The following is a 25,000-nucleotide window of genomic DNA, read 5'->3' as shown; positions in this document are numbered from 1 at the left end:
AGGACAAATAGTGCATAAGACTATTATTGTAAAAATAGAAGGATAACTAGTTAGATGTGTACGAACATCCAAACGGAGAGATGGAAGGGAGCAGGTAAAGGGAAAGGATACAAATCACTAGGATAGCGGAGTTTAGTGTGTAGATGAAAGAATAGGAAAAATTGAATGGCAACTTGAAAAGACAGCATGATAATAGGCATAGATCAATAGTAATGAATTATGTAAAATACAATGTGTATGAAAGCTTGTATAAAACAATGTACATGAATGAAACACAATATAACTGAATTATTACAAACCAATAAAAATTTTTTTTTTTATGAAAACCGAGGGGGAAAAAAGAGATCTGGTTGTTGTCATTGAAGACAATAGTTAAATGATTGGATAATGACTAATTAATATACAAGCCATAAAAAAGTACTTAAAAATATCAGCTCTACTAGGACAGTGAAAGAGAGAAAGACCCTCGATGAGATGGATTGATTCAGTGACTGGGGTACTGGGGGTAGGTGTGTTGGAGACAATAAGATTGGCACAGGATGGAGCAGGGTTAAGGGCTGTTGTACATAGGTAGGGTCACTATGAATCTCAAGCAAGTCAATGGCACATAACAACAACGACAACAATTTATCACTAGGAGTTCAGAGAAAGTCATTAACAAGAAATGATTATTTGAGCGAAAACCTAAAGGATGAACAGGTATTAGCTAAGGTGAAAAGAGGAAAATTGTATTGTAAGTAGGCAGTAACAACATAAGGAACTAATGATGAGCACAGGTCTCCAGAGGGCAGAATGGCTTTTAGTACAAAATAATAAACTAGAATATGCAAGGTAAGATGGTAAGAAATGATCCTACAGAAATAAGATAACAATAGAGGAGAAAAATATCTTGTAAATCTTTTCTTAAAATCATAAAATCTTAGCCATATCAATTCTCAACTGGTTGTTTAGCAGAGATGGGAAATAAACTGTTGACTGCAATCAGCAGTCAAGAAATCAAAAGACGAATTGCATTAGGAAAATCTGCTGTCAGGGATCTCTCCAGGGTGTGGAGGAGCAAAGATGTCAGACTAGATGCTGAAGTGAACCTACATCAGGGCCACAGTCTTTGCAACTACTTGCTATGCATCTGAGAGATGGACAGTGATGAAGGATGACAGAAGAAGACTTGATACCTTTGAGTAGTGATGCTGGAGAAGAGTATTGAACATACCAAGGACTGCCAAGAGAACAAACAGGTCTGTCTTGGAGAGGGTGAAATCAAGATACTTCTTGTAGGCAAAGATTTTAAGGCTCTGTCACACACACTTTGGGCATGTAACCAGAATGGGCCAGTAGTTGGAGAAGGATATCATGCTTGGAAAGGTTGAGGCACAGCACAGGAGAGGAAGACTCTGAATGAGATGGATTGACACAATAATTGGGGTAATGAGGGTAGGTGTGTCAGAGTCAGTGATATTGGCTCTAGATATAGCAGGGTTTAGACCTATTGTGCATAGGGTCACTATGAGTCTGTAGCTGACTTGATGGCACATAATAACCACATGATAATTAAGTAACAAAGATAAATGAATAAAGGTAAGACTTTCAATTATGACTGATGTAGAAACAGACCTAGGATGCTCGAAAATTCAACCAATAAAATCACTAGCTGATAAGACAAAGTGAAAATCTTTATGTTGTTGTCGTTGTACAATGGAGTTGAAACCGACGCATAGCTGATCTTCCGGTGGGTTTTCAGAGGCCATTAATTACATGGGAGCAGACTGCCCATCCTCCTCCTGAAGCAGCTGGTGGGATTCAAACTGCTCACCTTTGGGATAACAGTGCAGCTTCTTGCCACTAGCCTACCAAAGTTAATCACTGACTTGTTCCGCCCCCGCCCCCCCGGAGATTCAGCAGTTAAGTCTTATTCAAATGAAGACAAGAAATGAACTGCATGCAATAAATATAACTATAATTAATTTTATAATAATCTAATTAAAGATCCATACACTTCTATGTCTTAGATGGAAGACGTATGATACCAGACAAATAAACACTGAGGGGACAAAAGATATGATTTTTTTATATTCTAGACCATTTTATAGTGATCATAAAAACTCACTAATGATTGAACCTAGAAATGAATTCATATATAAAGCCTTAAGCTAACTTTATCAGCACATAAATATAGCAATATTGTTTGCTCTGAAGCTACCTGAAGCTTCGCTTTTATTAAGCACATAAAAAGCTATGCCAAGGTACAAAAAAATGCCAATTAGGAAGTCTCTGAGCACAAAGAGTTGATTGACAGTCATATTTCTGTACCAGTGACTAGAATGCTAATTATAAAGAATGATGGCATATCGTCATCATTATAGAATGCTCATGTGTTTCCCAATTAAATGAGCATGGACCCAGAACAAAGATACATGCTATAACTGACATGATTACTTATTGAATTATAGCATATAGAACATGTGCTGGGAAAATGAGTACATCAATAAGTAATCTCCATACTTGGCAATCTATTTCTAAATTAACATTGAAAAAGTACAAATACAAGCAATAATTATTTCAGGCTCCAAACAACTTTATCCCTTAAAATCCAGAAAAACAAGACGAGATTTACACAATGTGTCTTGGAGAATAAGCGGAATTACTGAGTTTTAATGTAATTACTGTCAGCAGTAGCCCAAGATAAATGATTTACCAAAGACCAGTAACTTCCTAAACAACGGATTATGTTAGACAATCTGAACAACATGGGACAAAAAGGACATATCGATTCTTATTACAACTAGTGAACAATTTGTAGTAGGACTGATGAGCTTCTTATTACTTCAGTTTGTAAAGAAATACATTTTTAGGGACCCATGAATTGTCAGATGAATGAACAAACAAGTTTTGGAAGTACAACCAGGCTGCTCCTTAGAAAGAAATAAGGATGGCAAGACTTTGTCTCACATATATTGGATACAGCACCAGGTGGAACCAGATCCTGGAGATGGCCATTACGCTTGCTAAAATAGATCATAAGCAGAAAAAAAAAGGATGAACCTAAAGAGAAGTGTACGGGTTGCAATAATACTAAAACCCTAGTAAGGAGTATAAGGATTGTGTAGGTCCAGGCAAAGCTTATAAGGATTATGTAGGTCCAAAGATTATAAGGATTGTGATTAATTCTGTTGTGCATGGATCACTATGAATTGAAACCTACTTGATGCCACTTAAAGACAATAACACATGAGCTCTCATAATACATAGATCTATGATCTTTATTCTAAAAGCAGAATATTTTAATTATTAATGAAAATATTAAAATATAATATCTGAGAGTCCATGCCATGTTATGACCCTGCACTATACATTTAAAAATAATATGGCTTGAAAGGCAAGTAGAGGATGAGAAAAAGTATCTACATGAATTCAGCAGAGGTGACTCCAAAGTCAAGATTCCCATTGCTTGAGGAGCCTATTAAGAAGACAGATACTGGCAATTTGAAGAACAATGTGTGTTTATTTAAGGAAATGCATCCAGCTGTTTCTCTAAGGCAGTTTCAAGTTCACTAAGGGTCAAAAAAAAATCATATAATAGAAAATACACTTATAGCATTTTCTAGTGATAAACAGCCCAAGGCAAAATATAAGAAAATAGCTGTCGATTTTATCTTTCTTTTAAATACAAATAAAGTTCTAAAAGTAATATAATGTCAATAAGAGACTATTAAGACCTTAAAAAGATATTAGTATGTATATATATAGCATATATATAATAGCTCTATATAATTAAAGATGTCTGAAAACCCAGTCAGATTGAAAGTGCAATTCAGTAAGTAATGCCAAGAAAATCAATAACAACAAAAGGGAAATTAATCAAAAGGTTATGTCAAACAATTCAATTGCTTTAGACCAAGAACAGTATTAAAACCCACAATAAATTACTAAAATCACTGAAAACTCTCTTTTTGGAAGTTCTAGAAACTTTTTATTTTTATTTATAAAAGATAGCACATGATGCAAATACATTCATCAGTTCTGATTTTCTTTTAATATATGTATGTAAATGATTTTCTGATTAATTTTTCAAGTTTTCAAATGATTAGAAAAGTAGGTTGATAGATCATATATTATAGTGAATCCTTTTATAGTTAATGTCTTAGTTTCCTTAGAGGACATAAAAACTTGGGTTTTTTTCTTTTCTCTAACCCTAATAAATATACATCTTTTAAGATTATGTGGACAGTTCCTTTGACGTAACTGTTTTTCTTGTGTGCCATGAAGTCAATTCTGAATCATAATGAACCTACTGTTGCTGTTTTGTGTACCAAAGAGTCAGAACCTACGACCCATTATCTGACCGACCCTCTGGCAGGTCTTCAGAGGCATTTAATCACAGGGGAAGAGACTGCCCATATTTCTTCCATAGAGCAGCTGATGGTCTCGAACCACTTGCCTTTGGAATTGGAGTGCAGCTTCTTGCAATTAGGCCACCAGAGCTGCCTAATGAACCTATAAGACCTAGTAAAACTACCACATAGGTTTCCAAGTTTGTAATCTTTACACAAGAAGACTGTAGGTCTTTCTTCTCAGCTCTGGTGACCTAGTGATCAGGAGTTGTGCTGTCAACCCAAAACTAGAAGGTTTGAATCCACCAGTTGTTGTTCTATGAGAGAAAGTGTTGTTCTGACACTATTCAGCCTCTGAGAATCTAGTAGAGGTTGAAATATGAGTCAATTCTGACTCGACACATAATAGCATGACAACAATTTCTGCAGAGCCACTAAGTGGGTTTAAACTGCCACCTTTGGGTTATCAGCTTAGTCCTGCAGAGTCAGAGTAAGCTTTTCGGAGATAATTGTTGATGGTTGTTATACACCATCGAGTCTGTTATGACTCAGAGCAACCCTACGAACAACAGATCTGAATCTTACTCCATCATGAGCCATTCTTATGATCCCCAATATGTTCAAGTCCTTTGCTACAGTCACTGTCAATCCATTTCTCTGAGGATGTTGTCTGTTTCAGAGACTGTTACATTTGATGCATTGAATACTCATGACCATAAGCCAGGTGAGTTGTGGGACGACATTAAATACATTAACCATAAAGAAAGCAAAAGATCTGAGACATTAGGACGCCAAAATTATAAATAAGATTTCTAAATCGAGAAGAAACTTAGTGTGTTGTTTTATGAGATGATTATTTTATTGCACACATATAGTCATATGTAACAAAGTATTTAAAATATTACCTGGGTAAAAATTTTTAAAATATTATTATTATTATTATTAATAATTTCTTAACAATTACTCCATTTTCCATATGGATTCAAGTTGAGGTCCACTGGCAAAATCATGTAAATGAAAATTAGCATCTTTTTTTTAGAGTTAACATCTTCAATGTTGTGGGAGGAAGACAAACAGCTTCTGGGAGTCTTTGGATGGTACAAATGGCCACTGAGTCAGCTACTACCAGAAAGGAAAAGAGCTTGGAAATCTCCTTCTGAAAGGTCATGGCCTTGAAAAGCCTCTGTATACAACGGTCTGTCGTGAGTTGGAATCTATGTGACATCAACTGATAACACCAAAAACTTCTAGGAAAACTTTCATGTTATACAAAGCTGTCTCACTAGGGGAAAAAAATGTGACCTACTTTATCTTATATGAGAAGCCTGAATATACTAGCCATAATCATAAGGTTATGCAGGGTTTCACTGCACACATCCTAAAGAGCAGCCGTGAATAAACAGATATTTCCTTATATTTATATTGTTATAATAGAAGAACCCATAACCCTCAACTACAAATGTTATTTTTTTGAATGTTTTCTTATAATTAGAGGGCAAGTTAGTTTTCCACTTAACAGTTACACGCATGTTGCTTCATTATTTTGTTTGCAGTTCCCTCAATGATCCAACACTCTGCCTCCCTTTCCTCTGGATTCCCAGTTTCCATTCATTCTTATCTCCTGCTCTTTCTTATTTTCTGAGTTTTGATTTTGGGAAAACACTGCTGCTTTGGTCTTGTGTGGTGGATTACGTTGAAAAATATGTAATTCCCTCTTATATTATTCACTTTCTTAAAGTTGATCAGGGGCAGGAGTCTCAGGAAGAGTTCAGTTCTAGGACTGAGAGCTGTTCAAGAGACACAGTGTTAGGGTTCTTCTAATCAGGTCTTTTTTTTCTGAGCTTTAATTTTGTTCTGCACTTGGCTTTTTTGTTTGGTTTTCCCCACACTCAGTCCAGGAACTTCTATAGTGATCGTGAGCAGAGAAGTCAGTAGTGGTTCCCCTACTAAACACCACCTACACCTTCTGGGCTCAGGGCAGCGGAGGCTGAGGTTCATCAATCCATTAGTACTTTGGGTTAATTGTTTCCTTGACTCTTTTATTTTCTTTACTCCAGGCAATGGGAAACCAATTGTAAAATGGTACAAACACTCTGGGATGCAGTTGTTATTTCCTCAAAAAGCTGAACACAGAAATTCTATATGACCCAGCTGTTCCACTGCTAGGAATATACCCTGAGGAAAATAGAACAGAGACACAAAGCAAGATTTGTACATCAATGTTCCTAGCAGTGTTATTCACAATAGCAAGGAAATGGAAACAACCCAATGTCTATCAACAAATAAATGGGATTTTTTTGTACATTTACACAATGGAATATTATGCAGCACTGAGGAGCAATGGTTTAAAAAGCAATCTACTGTCAGGGACCTCTCTAAAGTACTAAAAAGCAACAATGTCAGTCTAAAGACGATTGATGCTCGTGACCCAGGCCATAGTCTTTGCAATTACTACGCATCAGAGAGCTGCACAATGGCTAAGGATGAGAGAAGAAGAATCAATGCCTTTTAGTTGTGGTGCTGGAAAAGAGTCTTGACCATACCACTGACTACCAAGAAAGCACATAGGTCTGTCCTGGAGAGGGTAAAACCAACTTTCTCCTTGAGAGCTAGGATTTTGAAGCTCTGTCTCACATACTTTGGGCAAGTGGCCAAGAGAGACTGATCCTTGGAGAAGGTCATCATGCTTGAAAGGGTGGAGGGACAACTCAGGAGATGAAAATTCTAGATGAGATGGATTGATGCAGTTACTGGGCAATGGAAATTGGTGTGTTGGAATCAGTGAGACTGGCTCAGGACAAGGCAGGCTTCAGAGCTATTATACATAGGGTCACTAAGAGTCACAGGCAACTCAATAGCACATAACAATAACATAGTACATGGTAAAGACCAGAGAAAATTGTATTGAGTGAACTAACTCAATCTCATAAAGACAAATACTACAGAAGACAATTAATTTTTAAATTTTTTTTATTATTGATTTCAGTGAAAATTTACAGAGACTTTGGATTTTCGTTCTTTCATTGTTGTACTTTTTTACCTGTCCCTGCCTCCTACCCCAGTACACTATTCTCTTTGAAAAGTAAAAGAAAAATTATTTCATTGTTTTACAATCCCTCCCTCCAGGTCTACTCCACTATGCAGCTTTCGTTCTGGACTCCTGTCATGACAAAAATACCTAATCTCATATCCCTTTTAAACTGTTTTCTCCCTCATCTGTTTCAATGCAGCATACATTATTTATCCCATCTTACTCAGTCTCCCCCCAACCCCGATGTCAGTCCCATTCTACAACAGTGGCACCATGCAGTATTTGTCCTTTTGTGACTGAGATATTTCACTCAGCATAATGTCCTCTAGGGTCACCCATTTTTAATAATATTGCATGAGTTCCTTGCTTTTCAACGCAGCATTGTATTCCATTGTGCGAATATACCACAGCTTCTCTATCCATTCATTTGTTGATGGACACTTAGGTTGTTTCCAACTTCTTGCTATTGTGAACAAAGCTGCGATAAACATGGTTGTGCATATATCTGCATGGGTGGCAGTTATGGTCTCTTTGGGGTACATTCCCAGTAGTGGAATTGCTGGGTCAAATGATATCTTTCTATTCAACTTTTTGAGACAGCACCATACCTCCTTCCAGAGTGGTTGCACCATTTTACACTTCTACCAACAGTGAATAAGGGTTCAAGTTTCTCCACAACCTCGTCAGCATTTGTTGATTGCTATTCTGTTAAATTTTGCTATTCTTATTGGGGTGAGATATCTTATAGTTGTTTTGATTTGTATCTCTCTTAGAGCTAGGGATTTTGAACATTTCTTCATGTGCATGTTGGTCATCTGAATGTCTTTTTTGGTGAGGTGTCTGTTCAGAATCTGTGCCCATTTTTCAGGTGGATTATTTACCTTTATCTTGTTGTGGTGCTCACATATTTTAGAAATTCTAGATATAAGTCCCTTATCTGACATGTCATTACCATATACGTTTTTCCCAATCTGTGGCTTCCCTTTTTACCACGTTGGTGACATTTTTGAATGTGTGTAGGGATTTGATTCTTAGAAAGTCCTATTCATCTATTTTATCTTCTCCTGGTTGTAGATAGAAGACAATTCTTGTAAAAATTATTAAAGGATAATTGGTAAGATGCATACAAAAGTCCAAAGAGGGAAGAGATGGGGAAAGGGGAGGTGATCATGATATCACAGAGTTTTGTGGGTGGAGGGAGAGGGTAAAGGACTTAGGAAAGATCCAATGGGGACCTGCTAATACTGGACATATATCAATGAAAATGAATTTTATAAAATGCAATGTATGGGAATGATTGTATTGAACACATACAATCTGAATGAGGGAAAGTATAAAATGCAATGTATATAAATAAAATACAATATATAATGAGTTTATATTGGTATGCAAACCAATATAAAATAAAGAGGAGTTTTAAAAAAAGTTTTTAAGACCATAGTTACTACTTAAGAAAAAGTATATAATAACATTGACTTTATGGACATAGTATACCAATAGTCCCTTGAGACTGTGGTCCAAAATCTTCAAGTCCAGTGACCCATTTCCTCAATGTGTTTAATCATAGATAAATTTTCAAAACATTATCTTCTGTATGCTGTATTACAGGTTTAAATATATTTGCAGCATGTAGAAATCCATACGAAGAAATAATCTAGTGGAAGATCTGGTGGTATAGTCCACAGGGAATTTCACTGCAAATCCAAAAGCTAAACTTCTCTGGTCATTGAGATCCACTAGATGCTCCCCTGGAGAAAGATGGAAATCTTCTGTGTGATTTATAGCCTTGGGAGCATGCTGAAGGGTCAGCTATAAGTCACTTCTGACTTGAGTCAGAATTCTGGCGATGAGTCTTTTGAACAAGACGACAAGGATGTCATTCATCATTACTCCTCCATATATCATTGCTGCTATTTGACACTGTATTGGAAGTCCTAATCAGATCACTAAGGCAAGGAAACAAAATTTTAAAAGTTCGTGTTGGTAAACATGAAGTAAACCTATCTCTAAGCAGGTGATATTTTCCTGTGTGAAGAAAATCCCAGAGAATCAACAAGAAAGCTCCTGGAACTAGTGGAATGATTCAGCAAAATGGCAGGGTACACAATCAACATACAATACTTACTTGTATTCCCCTATTCTAGCAAAAGGAATTCTAAAAAGGAAATCAGGAAAGCAGTAGCATTGACAATAGCCACCCCAGAGATGAAATAATTATTAGTTAACGAAGGTGGGTGATTGTCATCTGTGGCCCTCGGCCAGGTTCAAATTGTCTTCCTGTCAAACATTCTTCTAGGTGGTATAGCACTAGTCTGTGTGTTGCTGTACAGAGGTAACTCGTGGTTGCTGTGATGCTGAAGCCTGTGACAGTGATGTGCCAATCGTGGTAATGGGCACCCATGGTGGACAGTGTTGGCTGGAGCTTCCCGACTAAATCAAGCCTGGAAGCAGGAACGGCATCCACTTCCAAAATGGCTTGCCTCTGGAAACTCTATGTACGAACAGTGCTAAGGCTGTTCGTTCACAGGGTTGCTATGAGTCGTCTACAACTCGACGGCATTAAACAACAACAACAACAACCTAATCAGAGATAAAAAGACTTATGAAAAGGAAATGACAAAACACTACTTAAGACACTGAAAGAGACCTTCAGCTACTGATCAAGGCTTCTAAAGGAGCTGTGGTGGTGTAGTGCATATCATGCTGCATTGGTAATGAGAGTTTTAATCCATCACCTGCTCCACTGAAAAAAGTGAGCAGTGTCCTCTTGAAAAGATTTATATTCTCAGAAACCTGACAGAGGGTCACTATGAGTCAAAACCAACTCAATGGCAGTGGTTTGGGTTCAGTTGGGCATATGCATGCCACAAGTCTCCAAAATGCTGTGAAGGAGGGTTGATTGTTGCAACCTGATGGCTTACTCTGGATTGGATGGTGCTTATGGATATAGAAACTCAAAGTTTTCATGTTGAACAGTGGATCCTTCAGCAAAAAGGGACGCATGTTTGTTTCCTCAGAACTGGCTTGATAGGGACTGGCAAATCAGCAGCTTGGTAACTAAAAGGGAGATATTAGGGCATGAGGCTTGAAGTAGCTGGCTTACAGACTTTCACAAAAGTAGTTGGTGGGATGATTGTAAGACAAGAATCTCGTCACCCCCCCCAATAAAATAATGAAATATAAGATAATGAAACGGCTGTATGGAACACAATGTGTGTGCATGAAAAACAATGTATATGGATGATAAAAATATTAATTAAAAAAGAGAAGTCTCTAAAAGAGAAAAGCAGAACCTCCAACTGCCCATGACAGTTAACGCCAACTTTCACTGGTGTGAGTGACCTTTCATCCAAACCTTCCCTTTTCTGTATCCTTTATGTCCACACCTGTGACAGCTGGCAGTTAGACATAACCTCAGAATGTTGTCACTTTTTAATTCCCCCTAAAATAATTATAATTTCATGTGGCTCAACCTAGTGTACAAACTGTTCAAAAAGTAGAATTTTACCAGATCCTGATGTTTAAGAAAGTTTCCCATTTTATTAGACAATGGTGGGTCATGATAGCCTATAAAGGATTATTTCTTATATTCTCCTAATTTCTATTCATGCTGCTAATTGGTCATCTTTTCTAATTGGTCATCTTTTCTTGTAATCATGTAAAAGTCACTGCATTCATTACAGGTTGATAACTGCATTGATCATTGATCTCCCTTATTTTGTGAAATGCCTAGCTGTTATTCATTTTTAGTAAATATCAATTCACATTACTTTATATTGAAAGATTTTTGAAGAGAGAAATGCCATTCTGTATATGACAGTTCCTTAACACCTAGGGATAAAGTAAATACTATGGTTTTGATGCAAGATATAAGTGCAGCACATAACCTTAGACTAGTTGAACTAAAAGAGTAAGTGATGTGTAATGTCCAAGTTGGTTTTTGAAGGTAGAGAAGTTCAGAGAAAAAGTACAAATGCTTGCTTCTGCAAGAGTGACCTCTGACTGTGTGGAGCACTGTTAAATAGAAAAAGACAGAGAAAAAAACCATCAGACTTTATGTCTCAGAGTAAGAGAGAAAATAAGTACTCCTGCAGGCAAAAGTCTATAAAAGCCTGTGATTAAGGATGTGAGGCTGACCAATACATATTTCCAGTTAAGGTCAATCTGTATCAGGGGTATTATCAGTCAGGCTTTGTACATGTCAGATCTCAAACTGGCATCTCTGGTCCCACCTATCATGCTCAATCATGCCATCGTGATTATATTTATGCAGACCTGAGTTCATGGAGAAAAGTACAAATTTACAACATCTTGATCAATACCAGTTACAGAACCCATATTAGGAACTTGAGGAGAAAGCAGGCTGGAGAAATTTTAGATGTCAGAATTGAACTCTCAACAAGTGTTAATAGCAGCAAAGTGAAGGCTTTAATTTAATAGTGCCCCTCAGAGAGTTACTAATGAACTTCAAATAATTTTTGTAGGTTTCTTTTTCGTGTAAACATTTAAAACACATTTCAACCTAGATCACATAGCTATTTAACTGTTTTGTAAAAAAACAATGCTAAGATTTGAGAAATGAACTAATTTTGGAATAAAAGCAGTGATTACATTCACCTCCACTATTACAAAGAGATCATGGTATCAATTATAAGTATTTGTTTTGAAGAATTATCTTTTTTGTCCTCTACAATCTAATAGTGGGGAAAAGATGGGCAATCTCCTCCCGTGTGATTAACTGCCACTGAAAACCCACCAGAGGGTCAGCTATGGGTTGGTTCCAACTCAGTGGTAGGAAACAACAAGAAAGTATTATCTAATAGGTAATAGAGTTAACTTTTAATAAGGACTCATAATAAGTACTAGGATATAATATAACCTAGTAATACAGATGTGAGCTTACAGTTCAGACTACTCATGTTTCTAAATTACAGAAGATCAAAACCATTATTCATGTACCTGCTGGAAAAAAAAGCACCAATTATGCTTCAATTAAGATTGACTACAGTTTGTTCATCCCTATGATAATGTTGTCGTTGTTACGTACTATCTAGTCACCTGAGACTCATAGTAACCTTATGTACAACAGCCCTAAGCCGTGCTCTATCCCTTGCCAATATTATTGTCTCCGACACACCTATTCCCATTTTCCCAGGGACTGAATCAATCCATCTTATTGAGGGTCTTCCTCTTCTGTGCTGTCCCTCCATCCTCCCAAGCATGATGTCCCTCTCCAAGGACTGATACCTCCTTGAACATGTCCAAAGTATGTCAGATGAAGCTTCAGAACCCTTGCCTCCAAGGAGCAGCCTGGCTTCACCCTCTCTAGGATGAACTTTTTTGTTCTCCCAGCAGTCCATGGTATTTCAACACTCTTCTCCAGCACCACAGCTAAAAGGCATCAACTCTCCTTCTATCATCCCTTGTCATTGTCCAGCTCTCTGATGCATAGCAAGTGATTACAAAGACCATGGCTTGTATTAGGCACACCTTAGTCTCTAGACTGATATTGTTGCTCTTTAGTACTTTCGAGAGGTCTCTAACTGCAGACTTTCCTATCACAATACTTCTTTTAATTTCTTTGCTTCCGGTGCCAAGAGTGTTGATTGTGGAGCAAAGCAAACTAAAGCTGTCAACAATCTCGATCTCTTCACCACCTATCCTGATTCTGCCAATTACCCCAGTGGTGAGAATCTGTTTTCTTGATGTTGAACTTCAATCCATATTGAAGGCTGCAGTCCTTGACCTTCTGCAGCAAGCACTTCAGGTCCTCCTCAGTTTCAGCAATCAGAGTTGTGTCATCTATATAATGCAGATTGTTGATAGTCTTCCTCCAATCCTGATGCCACACTTCTCCTCATAGAGCCTGTCTCCCAGATAATCTGTTCTGCACATAGATTGAAAATATATGGAGATAGGATGCATCCTTGATGCAAACCCTTCCCAATTTTGAACCATGTAGTGTTTCCTTGCTGTGTTCTGACAACTGCCTCCTGGTCCAAGGATAGGTTTCAACTAAGCACAATCAAGTGTTCTGTGATTCCCATTCTTCTCAGAGTCAGTCACAGTTTGCTTTGGTCCACACAATCAAACGTCTTTGCATCGTCAATGAAATACAGATAGATATTCCTCTGGTACTCTCTGCTTTCTGTCAAGATCCATCTGACATTAGCTCTAATATCCCTAGTGCCATAAAATGGCTGACATAAATTTAGGAAGTCAGGAGCTGCTTATTTTTTCCCACTATAGCACGATTTTAAAGAGAGTTAATATATAAAAAGTGCAAGGTGATTGACAAATTAATATTTTTTTTTTTAAAAAAAAAGCTCTGGCAGCCTAATGGTTAAGGATTGCACTGCCAACCCATAGCACTGGTGGCTCTGTGGAGTAAAGAAGGACAAACTCTTCCCTTACAATTGACAGTCACCTAAAACATGCTAGAGGGTCATTGGTTCCAACTTGAGACAGTGAGTTGAACTGTTCAAAATAATACCTTTATGACCACTGGATTCTCTTCTAATCAGTTGTCAAATGTTTTGGGTAATATTAAGTATGTTGTGGTGGTGGTGTTATGTGCTGTTGAGTCACTTGCAACTTACAGTGACTCTATGTATAAAAACAGCTCTGAACCCTGCTCCATCTTGAGCCAACCTTATTGTCTTTGACATACCTACCCCAGTCATCTTATTGAAAGCCTTCTCTTTTTATGTCCCTCACGCTCCCAAGCATTACTTCTCCAAGAAGTAATCTTTCCTAGAAACATGTCCAAAATATGTCAGATGGAGCTGCAGAATCCTTGCCTCCAAGGAGCAGCCTGGTTTCACCCTTTCTAGGATGAACCCATTTGTTCTCCTAGCAGTCCATGGTAAATTCAATGCTCTTATCCAGCACAACAGCTTAAAGGCATCAAATACCTTTCTATTATCCCTGATCACTGAGTGGTGGTAACTTCTAAGAAACTGTCCATGGTTATCCCATTCATGCAATACTTTTATTAAAATTGACATTATAAGAATGTTGTAGGTTTACTTTAAGAATTATACATATAAAATGTAACTCTTAAAAATATTCTTATAATGGCAAATTTAATTAAAGTATTGCATGAGTGACATACTATAGGCAGTTTCTTAGAAGTTAGTACTATTCATTACTCATTGCTGACAAGCCCAAAGGATTTAAGTCACAAGGGAGATTGTCCATCTTTCTTCTTTGGAGACTCTAGTGAATTCAAATTGCAGCACATGGCGCTATGAACTATGCCACTAGGGAGATTTCTTAGAAGTTAGTGTTACATATTTGTAAATAAAGCCCGTTACAAAAAAATGTACTGTTCTAGTTCGTGCCTTGTGATTTTTCCTCTATCTACCTAAATCTGATCTCTCTTTGATTTTATCCCCTTTCTTTTACTCTACGCGCTGCCCTCCTCCATGGTCTACAAATACCCCAAGTACATCATGAAACTTTCACATGGTTTGCCTGCCCCTCCCATTAACCCCCATTAATCCCCAGTGTCTAATTCCTATGACTTTACTGTTCCAATCTGTACTCACTCACATGTGTCAGAATATAACCATATACCTAAGGTTTTCAATGGCTGGTTTAGGGGAGTTTTTTTGAGAAATAGATCACCAGATTTCTCTTCTGAGGACCCTTTGGCTGGACTAGAACTTCTAATTTTTCAGTTGGCAGCAGACTGTGTTAACTGTCTACACATCCAAGGACTTTGACTACCATATAAAAATACTAGTTCACCATGCCACTTTAAGGCACTCATTTAAAACCCACCAGCTTCTCCACACTTACCTTTGTTCAATGCTGAAGCCCCAGCACTAATGCTGAAGTCCCAGCACTAAAACAGTGTCTGGAAAGTAAGAAAAGATCAATATCTATTTCTTAAAGTGAATGGACTTCTATAGACAGTTCCTAGTTACTACGGACAAGGCATTTTATTATACACTGAGAATGCATCACTCAAGAATAAAAGGTATCTAAAAAAAGTTAAAAACATAAACAATAAAAGGAATTAAAATATTTAAAAAAGAATAAGAGGTATCTGACATGAAACAAATTTTCAGGGAGATAACTAGATCATTTTGCATATATAAAACAGAATGCACAAAGTACAAATAAACTACAGTACATAGTCTGAAAAGAGAGATGTGAAGGATTGTTTGTGACTTAAGAAGAGAAGCTGATATGAAGGATACAAGTAAACTTGGAAAAGAAAGGATAGCTATATATGAAGATGCAAGCAGGGTCATCTTACAGACAATTGGATGGAGATGAGAGAAATCTGGTAAACTGTGGACATTCTAACAGCCTGTCTAGAATAGAGTGGTCTCAAAAAGAAAATTTGCAAGGGAAATAATGGTGTAAATCTGTGTTGTAATATGGTCATCATGATTATATTTTCTTTTCTTGTTAATGACCATCAACTTTGAACAATATAAGGACAAGTCAGCCCTGGTGGGCTAGTGCTAAGAAGCCACACTCCCACCCTCAGGCATGTGGTTCAAATCCACTGGCTGCTTTGTGGGCTAAAAATGGACAATCGCCTCCAGATTTACTGCCACTGAAAAACCCATTGAAGGGCCAGCTATGAGTTGGTTCCAACTTGATGCCACATAAATGTAAGAATGTGAGGACAGATTTTATTAACATTGAAACATAACACAGTGAGATGAGATCTCTATGGGAGATAGTTGTTAATCTTAAAGTTTATGATATCAATGTTTATTAAAAATTTTGCATTGTGTTTTTAATATGTCTGTATTTGTTAAACATATTTTTTAATTTAACAAATAGTATTATGTGTGTATGCATGTGTATATAAGATAGCCTAGTTATATCTATTAATTTATTACCTGAGCTATCATCTGTAAATAACTGTAATTTTTTTATTCACTCTACATGCAACGATAAATATGCACATGGACTCGTGGGCCATTTGAATAAATCTGTGGTCACTTGTGTGTCTGAAGCAGACAAGCCCAGAGCTGCCATCTAGACAATGAGAAGCCACCAAATGTCTTTAAGCCAGAGGATGCATGATAAGATCTGTGCTGTAGAAACACTGAGGCTTAGAGATGGGGGACACTTTATAAAGTATCTTACTGGCCAAATCGACCACAGTTACCAAAGAAGAAATGCAACCAAAAGATAACAGATTTTGGCTAAAATTACAAATAAAAGGCCATAACCAGTAATCAGGTTCTGAAATGGTTTCATAACTCTTTTTATAGTAAGACACATCTCTATGAACACTCAAACATATCATTAGCAATCAAAAAGAAATTCTTTTTCCCCAATTTTGTAAAGTATGATGAAATACAACACACCTAAAATTAGGCTTACACTGTTTTCTTTGTGTATAAAAGGGATTATGATGTTTTCAAAATTCTATGAATAGTAAATGGATTCTACTCTAGCTTTGCTCAATATCTGTATTTAAAGAACACATTAATGTTTTTGTCTTTATCCGTATGTTCTCTTTCTGTTTTCTCAAGGTCATGTACAATTTCAGCAAGGATATTACAGGTATACCTAGCCTTAAACATAATAAGAACCTTTGTAAATTTAAAGGAAAACTACATGTTTCAGTACGTAGCCTTATGATATATGTATAAAGCACTTAATATTTAAGTATGCTTTAAGTGAAGAGATTTCTCCATCAGTCAAGTGATTACTTGCACTCTACATATTTGAAAAAGGTCTATCTACAATAGAATTCCTTAATGTGTGTCTATCTGTTCAACTCTGGCAGGATGTCTGATATGCAAAACATTTTAATGCCACTCAAAATATCTATAGTTATTCATAGGCAAGATAAACTTTCCATAACAGATGTTCCATCAGAAGTGGGGAGAAGGGGCCTCAACCTTCTCCTTTCTCAATTTTCACAAGAAATTATCAATAACCATGTAGGCAGGAATTAAAAATGGACTTCATTGTTCATGACTTTTCAAAGACAGACTTCAGTTCCTACGTTTAACTATTTCTTACAAGCATGTATGCTCTTCCTCCCTCTACCTGCTCACTTCTAACCTAGATAGGAACATGTACTTTTCCTATTCCTCTTGGCCAGATCCGAGAAACAAAAGTTACACTATTTTAGTAAAAGAGAGTATATCAAATCCTTAAAGAATAAGGAAACAAAGAGTTGATCAATCTTCTACTTTGATATTAAAGAAAATCCTAAAGGCAATATCCTTCCTTTCCTACAGAAATAGTTTTAAAAGTATGCAATTATTGCTTTGATTGTATTACAATTGCCTCAGGTATCAAAACACACTTATTAAAAACATGACTGAAAACAGAAATGCACTGGATTTTGGTGATGATATAATTCAAGTATTTTTATATATGCACTGGATAGCAAACAATTGCCCTTCCAACCACTTCTGCAAATATTATTAGTGTCAGACAGAAATTCATTTAATGAATCCATTTACATTTATTGCTAAGCTTTCCAAAGATTTTAAATTTTATTCTATTTCTTCTCTCTCATGTTTTCTACCATATGATTAGGAAACGGAACCAGTTAATGTAACATAATACAGCCAACTGATCCAATCAACCTAAGTAACACATTAGCTTATTTTAACCAAACCATTACAGTACACCCTACTGTGTGCATGCTTGTATAATTATACAGCTTCTGACTTGTCTCATGCAATTCAAAATTTCTTCCTGCTGCTTAATATCAGACTTCAGCAAGCACATTTTAGCCAGAGAGACTCAGTACAATTTTCCCGTGAATCTTTTATTTGTACATGTGCATTAAGGTGATGATTACCTACGCAGGAAAAAGGATGAGGGGGTGTATAAACAATACAGAAGCAAAGGTGCAAGAAGGCTTTCAAGTACATGGAAAATTTAGATTCATTCTCATAGGAGGAAATCACAAGGAAATTAACCAAGCACACATCCCTGAATGTTACGCCAATCATCTTCACAAGAAAAAAAGTAGCAGTGATCATACATGTTTCTCAATCACGAGAAGGAAACTGGCATCAAAAGGCAATCAGTCTTAAAGAGGCAAACTAGCAAACTGAGCCCACGGAGCTTTCTGTGGGGCATGAAACTTCTTTAACCAAGAGAAACGTTAGTGTCCAGGATGACAAATGCATTATCACATTGGGAAACAGGAAATTTCTATCCTATCTTGGCATGTTGACAGAGTAAAGATCTTTCTGTTTTTAAATGTGTTTAGTAACGTACACAGCCATCATGAAGAAGCACGAAAAAGTGTAGACTCTGCCTGTAAAACAAGTTGTATCTACCTGTTTAAGATGCTAAGTAGAGTGAGAGGTGATTCTCAGCTGAATATGGCAATACTACTTCAGACAATGGAGAAGATAAAGTGATAGAATTGGACTTACTACATTGAGTTGTGATTGAAAGGCTTTTAATGAAGAGTATATTGCTTTACCACAAAACATAGTTTTGTCATAAGACTCTGATTTTTAGCTAAATCCTTTTCTGGACTTTCATCTAGGGTAATTGTTCTGCCTTTTTAGGCTAGACTGCAGATGACTCCATTTAACCCTTTGAAATGGTGCCCATAGCAAATTATATGACAAATATGCTCTGGATTAAGAAGTTTGGAAATGAATAGCCTGTGAAATTTTTGGTTTGTCATCCACAATCAACTCTCTTTCCTCCTTTGCTGAACTGTTCCATTTCTTCTGAGAGTTGTAATTGAAATAGAATGAATAAATAGAAGTTTTGGGCTAGCTTCCCAAACCTTTCAATAGACTTCCAGGAAAGAAAATCTAACACTCCTGGAGAAGCCAAAAAGAGTCTGTCCAGCGAACATGCCTGAATGAAGGATGCTGAGCTAGACGGAAATTGCATTTGATCTGTTTCTCTGTTGATTTTGTAAACCTTTCTCAAGGTTTCCATAGTAACAAGTGAATTATCCCCTCTCCCCACAACATCTCTCAAGCATGTAACGAGAAGAAAGATAAAGATTAGGAGTGAAAAATGTAAAAAGCTACAGCATCTTTTCTACTAACAAGATGTATCTGAAGAAGTCATGATTAGTCTCTCAAGAAATCAAGTATGTCTTTTCCCACCGCAGTCATATGAAAAAGTTGGGTCGGCATTTACTTACATCTCTGATGTCTGCGTTTGCTTCTGTACATGGTCATTCTGAAAAAATCCGACTTTCTAAGAAGTAATTGCTTTGACCACGGAGACAAAGAGACGGGTTGTGCTCCTGCTTTGCAGTAAGACTGTTGCTCACTGACAGAAGGTAACACAGTGAAAGCCAGGGTAATACCATTCTCATAAAATTACAGGGGAGATGCTCCCGCCTGTAACTACTCTATCGAATGCAAATCTTCCACAGAAAATTGCATTTCCTTCACCTCCCCCAGACCAATCAGTTAAGTTCTCTAATAAAATCCACACCACTAAAGCGCTGCGCTTGAAACAGTGTTGAATTAAGAAGAGATTCATAGGTTTTGCCAGAACAGTGAAGCTGAACAATCTAAATATAAGACATTAAAAACCCTGTCTGAAATTCACAGAAAATGAAAAAAAAAATCACCTTTTTGGGTTCACAAGCCTTTAGCCATTGCAGCATCTTTCAAGTGGGATTTTACTGGGAAGCATATTCTAACAAATTCTCTTCTTCTCTGAGCCCCCTATGCACTTTGAATGTTCAATTATTAAAGCAATTATCACTTCTAGTTTTGTGTATATCCCCAAACACACTGAGTTTTTCAGACAAAATAGGATACCTTCTTATGCTTCTCTCCTCAGGACCAGCCCTGAAGGGCCCCCCAAAGGGGGATGTAAGTGCATATTAGATGACAGATACAGCCCCACCTGTAAAGTAGTCTTTCCTCCTATTTCACCAATTTCCGCCCCCCCACCCCCAACTCCATTCAATCTTCCCCATCCTCTTTGAATCAACATCAGGGCATATTCTCATCTGAACATGTCTCTTACTGTCTCCTCACCCAGACAGGGTAGAAGTTTTATTTTGAGATGTCTTTTGTTTTTCATCTTGAGAGCAATGCTGGGCATTGAGTGGAAAACTAGGAATATGAAATCTCATGGACAGAAGGAGGAGGCTATGAATTCAAATGCCTTTTGAATGATAATTAACTCACTCGAAACTCATTCTGTCAGAGCAGAACCATAGTTCTGAACTGAAAACCAAGCCATAGAAACCTTCATTAGGTTTCTGAGCCCTTCAGTCTCTTGGAAGGAGATCACCTATCTTTCTCCCCTCAGTAGCTTTAAAAAAAACTGCCACTGGGGCTCATATTGATAATTTAAAAAAACAAACAAACAACAACTCAACCAAACGTAAACTCATTGCTGTCAAGTTAGATCTCATTCATAGCTGATATTCTTGGGGATATTTGGAGACTTTCTCTTGAGAAGTCGCTAGTGGATTTGAACCACAAAAGAAGTGGCATTTAAAAAAAATTTTTTTTTTATTATTTTTGTGTGCGTGTACCGTCAACTCAGATCTGACTGGTACAGGAGGAGATTGTCCCTCCTTCCCCGGCAGAGCATCTGGTGGATTCGAACCATGAGAAGTGGCACCTTTGAGTTACTGATGCAACCTCCTACCTAGAACTCCCTTGGTAACTCCTGTGTTGTTAGGTGTCTTGTTATCAATTACGACTTATAGTAATTCTATGAAAAGATGATTCAATCCTTACCCTATCTTGAACCATCTTCACTGGCTCTGATATGCTTGACTGACTCTCTCTTCTGGACAACATGCTCACAGTATTTAAGACAAAGTTTCACCATCCTTGCTTTTAAAGAACACACTGGTTTCACTTCAACCAAGACATACTTGTTGACAGGTCATAAGATATTCAGCACTCATCACCAACTTCATAATCCAATGATAGGGACTCTTCTTCTATCATCCTTATTCACTTTCCAATTTTCAGAGACACAGGTCATAATTGAAAATACCTGGCTTGAATCAGGCATAGCTTGGTCTTTTAAATGGTATTTTTACTGTAGCACTTTGAAAAAGTTTTGACAGCAGATTTTCCTAATGCAACACGCCTTTTGATTTACTAACTGCTATTACAATGGGTATTGATTGTGAATTCAAGTAAAACAAAAGAGCCTCACCTAGCTACATGTGCAAAATACGACAAATGAAGTTTGGTTATCCTTGCCTCCAAAGGTGCCTCTGGTCACACTCCTTCTTGGACACATCTGTTTTTCTTTTTGGAAGTCTTTGGGATATTCAATACTCTTCTCTAGCACCACAGACTCAAACACATCAATTCTTCTGTCATTTTTATTCATTTTACAGATCTCTGATGCATGGCAGGTGATTGAGAAGACCATGGCCTGATCAGGAATACCTTAGTTGTCTAAATTACATCGTTGCTTTTCAGTATTTTGGAGGGGTCCCTGACTACAGACCTGCCCAATGCAATACGTCTCCTGATTTCCTGACTGTCCCAAGGATGTTGATTGTTGATCCAAACTAAATTAAATCATTGACAACTTCAATATTTTCTCTATCTATCGTAATGTTGACTGTTGGGCCTGTGGTGGAAGGATATAAGCCTGACACACCCCCTGCCTGACCTTTAAACAAACAGGATTCCCTTGTTCTGTTTGCACAATAGCCTCTTAGTCTAGGTACAGATTCCTCATGGCTACAAGCAAGTGTTCTGGTATTCCCATTCTTCTCAATGTGAGCCATAAAGTGTTATGATCCATGCAATCAAACACCTTTGCCTAGTCAAAACCCACAAATATACATTCTTCTAGCATTCTCTGCTTTCAGCCAGCATCCATCTGAAATCATAATTCTTGCTGTTGTTTTTAGGTGACATCAAGTCAACTACAACTCATAGCAACCCTATGAATGACAGATCTTAATTAGGTGTCTTAAAATCAGTTTTTATTACAGTGCAAAGGTCTCACACATCACTAATGAATACCATTGTAATAAGACCTCCTGGTTATGTTTTATTGGAAGCTCTGGTGGTTGGTAGCTGTTCTGGTGACCCAACCCCACAGCTCTCTGATGGTTATAATCCATCACTGGTGCCAAAGGAAAAAGATAATCTTTACCATACGATCTGTAGCTTCCAAAACCTGCAGAGGGTCATGTGTGAGTGGATTCCGACTCAACGGCAATGGGTGTGAGCATGGCTATGCTTTGGATTTCACTTTCTAAACAAGAAGCAGAATCATATCCTGAGAAAATGAGAACTGAGACTCAAAGACCTGTACACCAATGTTCATAGTAGCATTAGTCATCATCAAAAGAACTCGGAAACAATCCAGATATCCAACCACAATTGAATGGATTGAGAAATCATGGTACATTCACACAACAGAATATTTACACAGCACAAAGGAGCAATACTTTTTAAATTACCACCTAACTTGGGAGGGAATTATGCTGAGTGAACTAACTCAGTCCCATAAAGACAAATACTGTATACAACCTTTTTTATAGAATAAGTATGAGGATCCAAAGGGGGAAAGGTGGATACAGAAAGGTGAGGATTGGTGGGGGGAGGTTTTAAGCATACTGTCGCACAATTTGATGGGGGGATGGGGTGAAGGAAATGGGAAAAATATGGTTTTAAAAACGATCTATTCAAACTTTGTAAATAAGTCAGTAAAAGAAATAAAAAAAGTCTCTCTCTTAGTGTGTAGTGTCAGATTTACTGTTCACAAAGTGGATAGGTGGGGGCATGTGGATAGGGTGTATCATTCTATTCACAAGGGAATTGGGTAGTCTTGTCATTAAATTGAGCAGATTTAACAGCAGAAACTGGGAATATTACCACAAGCAATGAAAAGAATGCAGAATTCTTGCCCATTGGGGCCAAAGATTCCTGCACCACTTGGCCTGGGGCCTACAGAAGCAGAAGCAACAGGTGCAGCAGGGAATTAGTCACCTGACATGAGACAGAGCTGACCTTGGGACTTCTACCTTGTGGAGCCAGAACTAAATGCCTTTGCTCAAGTTTGTTGGCAGGCTGGGGGAGAAGCCATAATTGACAGAACTAAAAGTTTTGTAAAAGTCTGGTGGCCTAGCAGCAAGAAGCAGAGCTGCAATCTGGAAGGTAAGTGGTGTGAGGCCACCAGCTGCTCTGGTGAGAGAAGGATGGGCAATCTCATCCTGTGCAATTAATTGCCTCTGAAAACCCACCAGAGAATCAGATATGGGTCAGTTCTGACTCAATGGTAAACAACAACAACAAAAACTTTGTACCACTGGTCTAAAGAGACAAAGGTAATGACAACAGCTGTCCTGACTGAGTGATTGTATGTTGCTACTAATTGCTATTTCAAGTCCTTACTTTCAGCAAGCAAAGAAAATTGGGGAATCAGAATCAGAGACTCATTAATAGCCTGAGTTTTGCAGACCACACAATTTTACTTGCTAAAGATAAGAAGGACTTGAAGCCTTAACTTCCCTAATAAACCTCATAATAGTGAATTTGCTTTCGTTTGCTCTGTAAGTTATTGTAATGGATTTCTGACTCAGTAAAGCAGCAGGATTGGCGTTGGAGTTGGCAGAAATAGGTGTAGGACTAAGGGCGGGGGGCATGTCTGATCTCATCAGAATTGGTTTTGTATTGTGGATGATGTTGATGGGGGCAGCTCCCCTTTGTGGAATTTCCTTGTGGAATTAGTATAGGTCAGATATGGCTCTCCCCACATGGCCCTTGCTCTTTTTACATAGCATAACAAACATAGACCACATTCAAATAAATATGTACCACCAAGTTGGAACTGATTTGAGTGTTGCGAAAGGTAAATGTGACTGAATGCTAACTTAAAGGCTAGAGGCTTGAATCCAACCAGAGATACCTTAGGAGAAATGTCTTAAGGTGTGCTTCCTAAAAATTGGTCATTTAAATCTTTATGAAACATACTTCTACACTTGGGTCTTTGTGATTCAAAATCAACTCCTTAGTAGCTGGTTATTAATAGCTAGAGATGTCACCCCAGGATGCTTCTTAAGAGAAGAGTTATTTCAGCGGCAAGAATATTTTACTTAATTACTACATTTCATAATCTTTGGTATCAAGAATTAATATTTTGATGAGTTTTAAGCAGTAATCCTATTAAGCTTCGTTGATTTTTGACTAACAAATTCCACTATTAGGTTAACTTTCTTTGTCAAATATCACTAAGGTTATATAACTCTATATTTGTATTTATTTAACATCAAATTGGATTATCTGGAAGAACTTTCTTTGTGTTTTCTCTAACATTAAGTTAAAAATATTTCAAGAAAAAGAAATACACATGCCTACCTTGACCTACATAAAATGTGCCTCTGGTCCCAAACTCCCTTATCTGCTTCATTTTTTCTCCACACCATTTTATAATCACCTGGAAGTCCATCTACATTGGTTTGTTTTCCTACTGCCTATCTCCTCTTCTAGGGCAAAATTTCCCTGAGGAGAAGACTTTGTTTTTTCTTAGAGAAATACATCCAGAGGTCATATCAGTACCTTGCAAACATAGGTTCTCAATCTGAATTTGATATATAAAGTTAACTGTAGAGACAGTTTGATCACATAGACTTTTCAATAAATATGGACAACTTCCAAGTTAATGCTTATTGGCTAACATGGTGATATTAGTGACAGCCTAATTGGCCGTGTCTTAT

The 25,000-nt window shown here is 37.4% G+C and overlaps 1 protein-coding gene across 4 annotated transcripts in view; it reads right to left on the bottom strand.

Moving 5' to 3' along the window:
* LOC102863830 (RNA-binding Raly-like protein-like) overlaps positions 1 to 25,000 on the bottom strand; it is a 973,734-nt gene that overhangs the window by 266,396 nt on the left and 682,338 nt on the right. Inside the window, exon 1 of one of the 4 annotated variants that reach the window (XM_006880507.1) lies at positions 19,478 to 19,604. The exons of the other annotated variants lie outside the window; for them this stretch is intronic. Within the exon in view, the coding sequence (XP_006880569.1) occupies positions 19,478 to 19,514 (37 nt within the window). The 5' untranslated portion in view covers positions 19,515 to 19,604. Of the gene's footprint in view, positions 1 to 19,477; positions 19,605 to 25,000 lie in introns of those variants that run through there. 4 annotated transcript variants of the gene reach the window in all.

The sequence above is a fragment of the Elephantulus edwardii genome, unplaced genomic scaffold (assembly GCF_000299155.1).
Source record: "Elephantulus edwardii isolate Elephantulus edwardi_28Jun2011 unplaced genomic scaffold, EleEdw1.0 scaffold00008, whole genome shotgun sequence".
In the NCBI taxonomy this organism is placed as follows: domain Eukaryota; kingdom Metazoa; phylum Chordata; class Mammalia; order Macroscelidea; family Macroscelididae; genus Elephantulus; species Elephantulus edwardii.
Note: the sequence above shows the minus strand (reverse complement) of the source record. Positions and strands in the feature narration are given on the sequence as shown.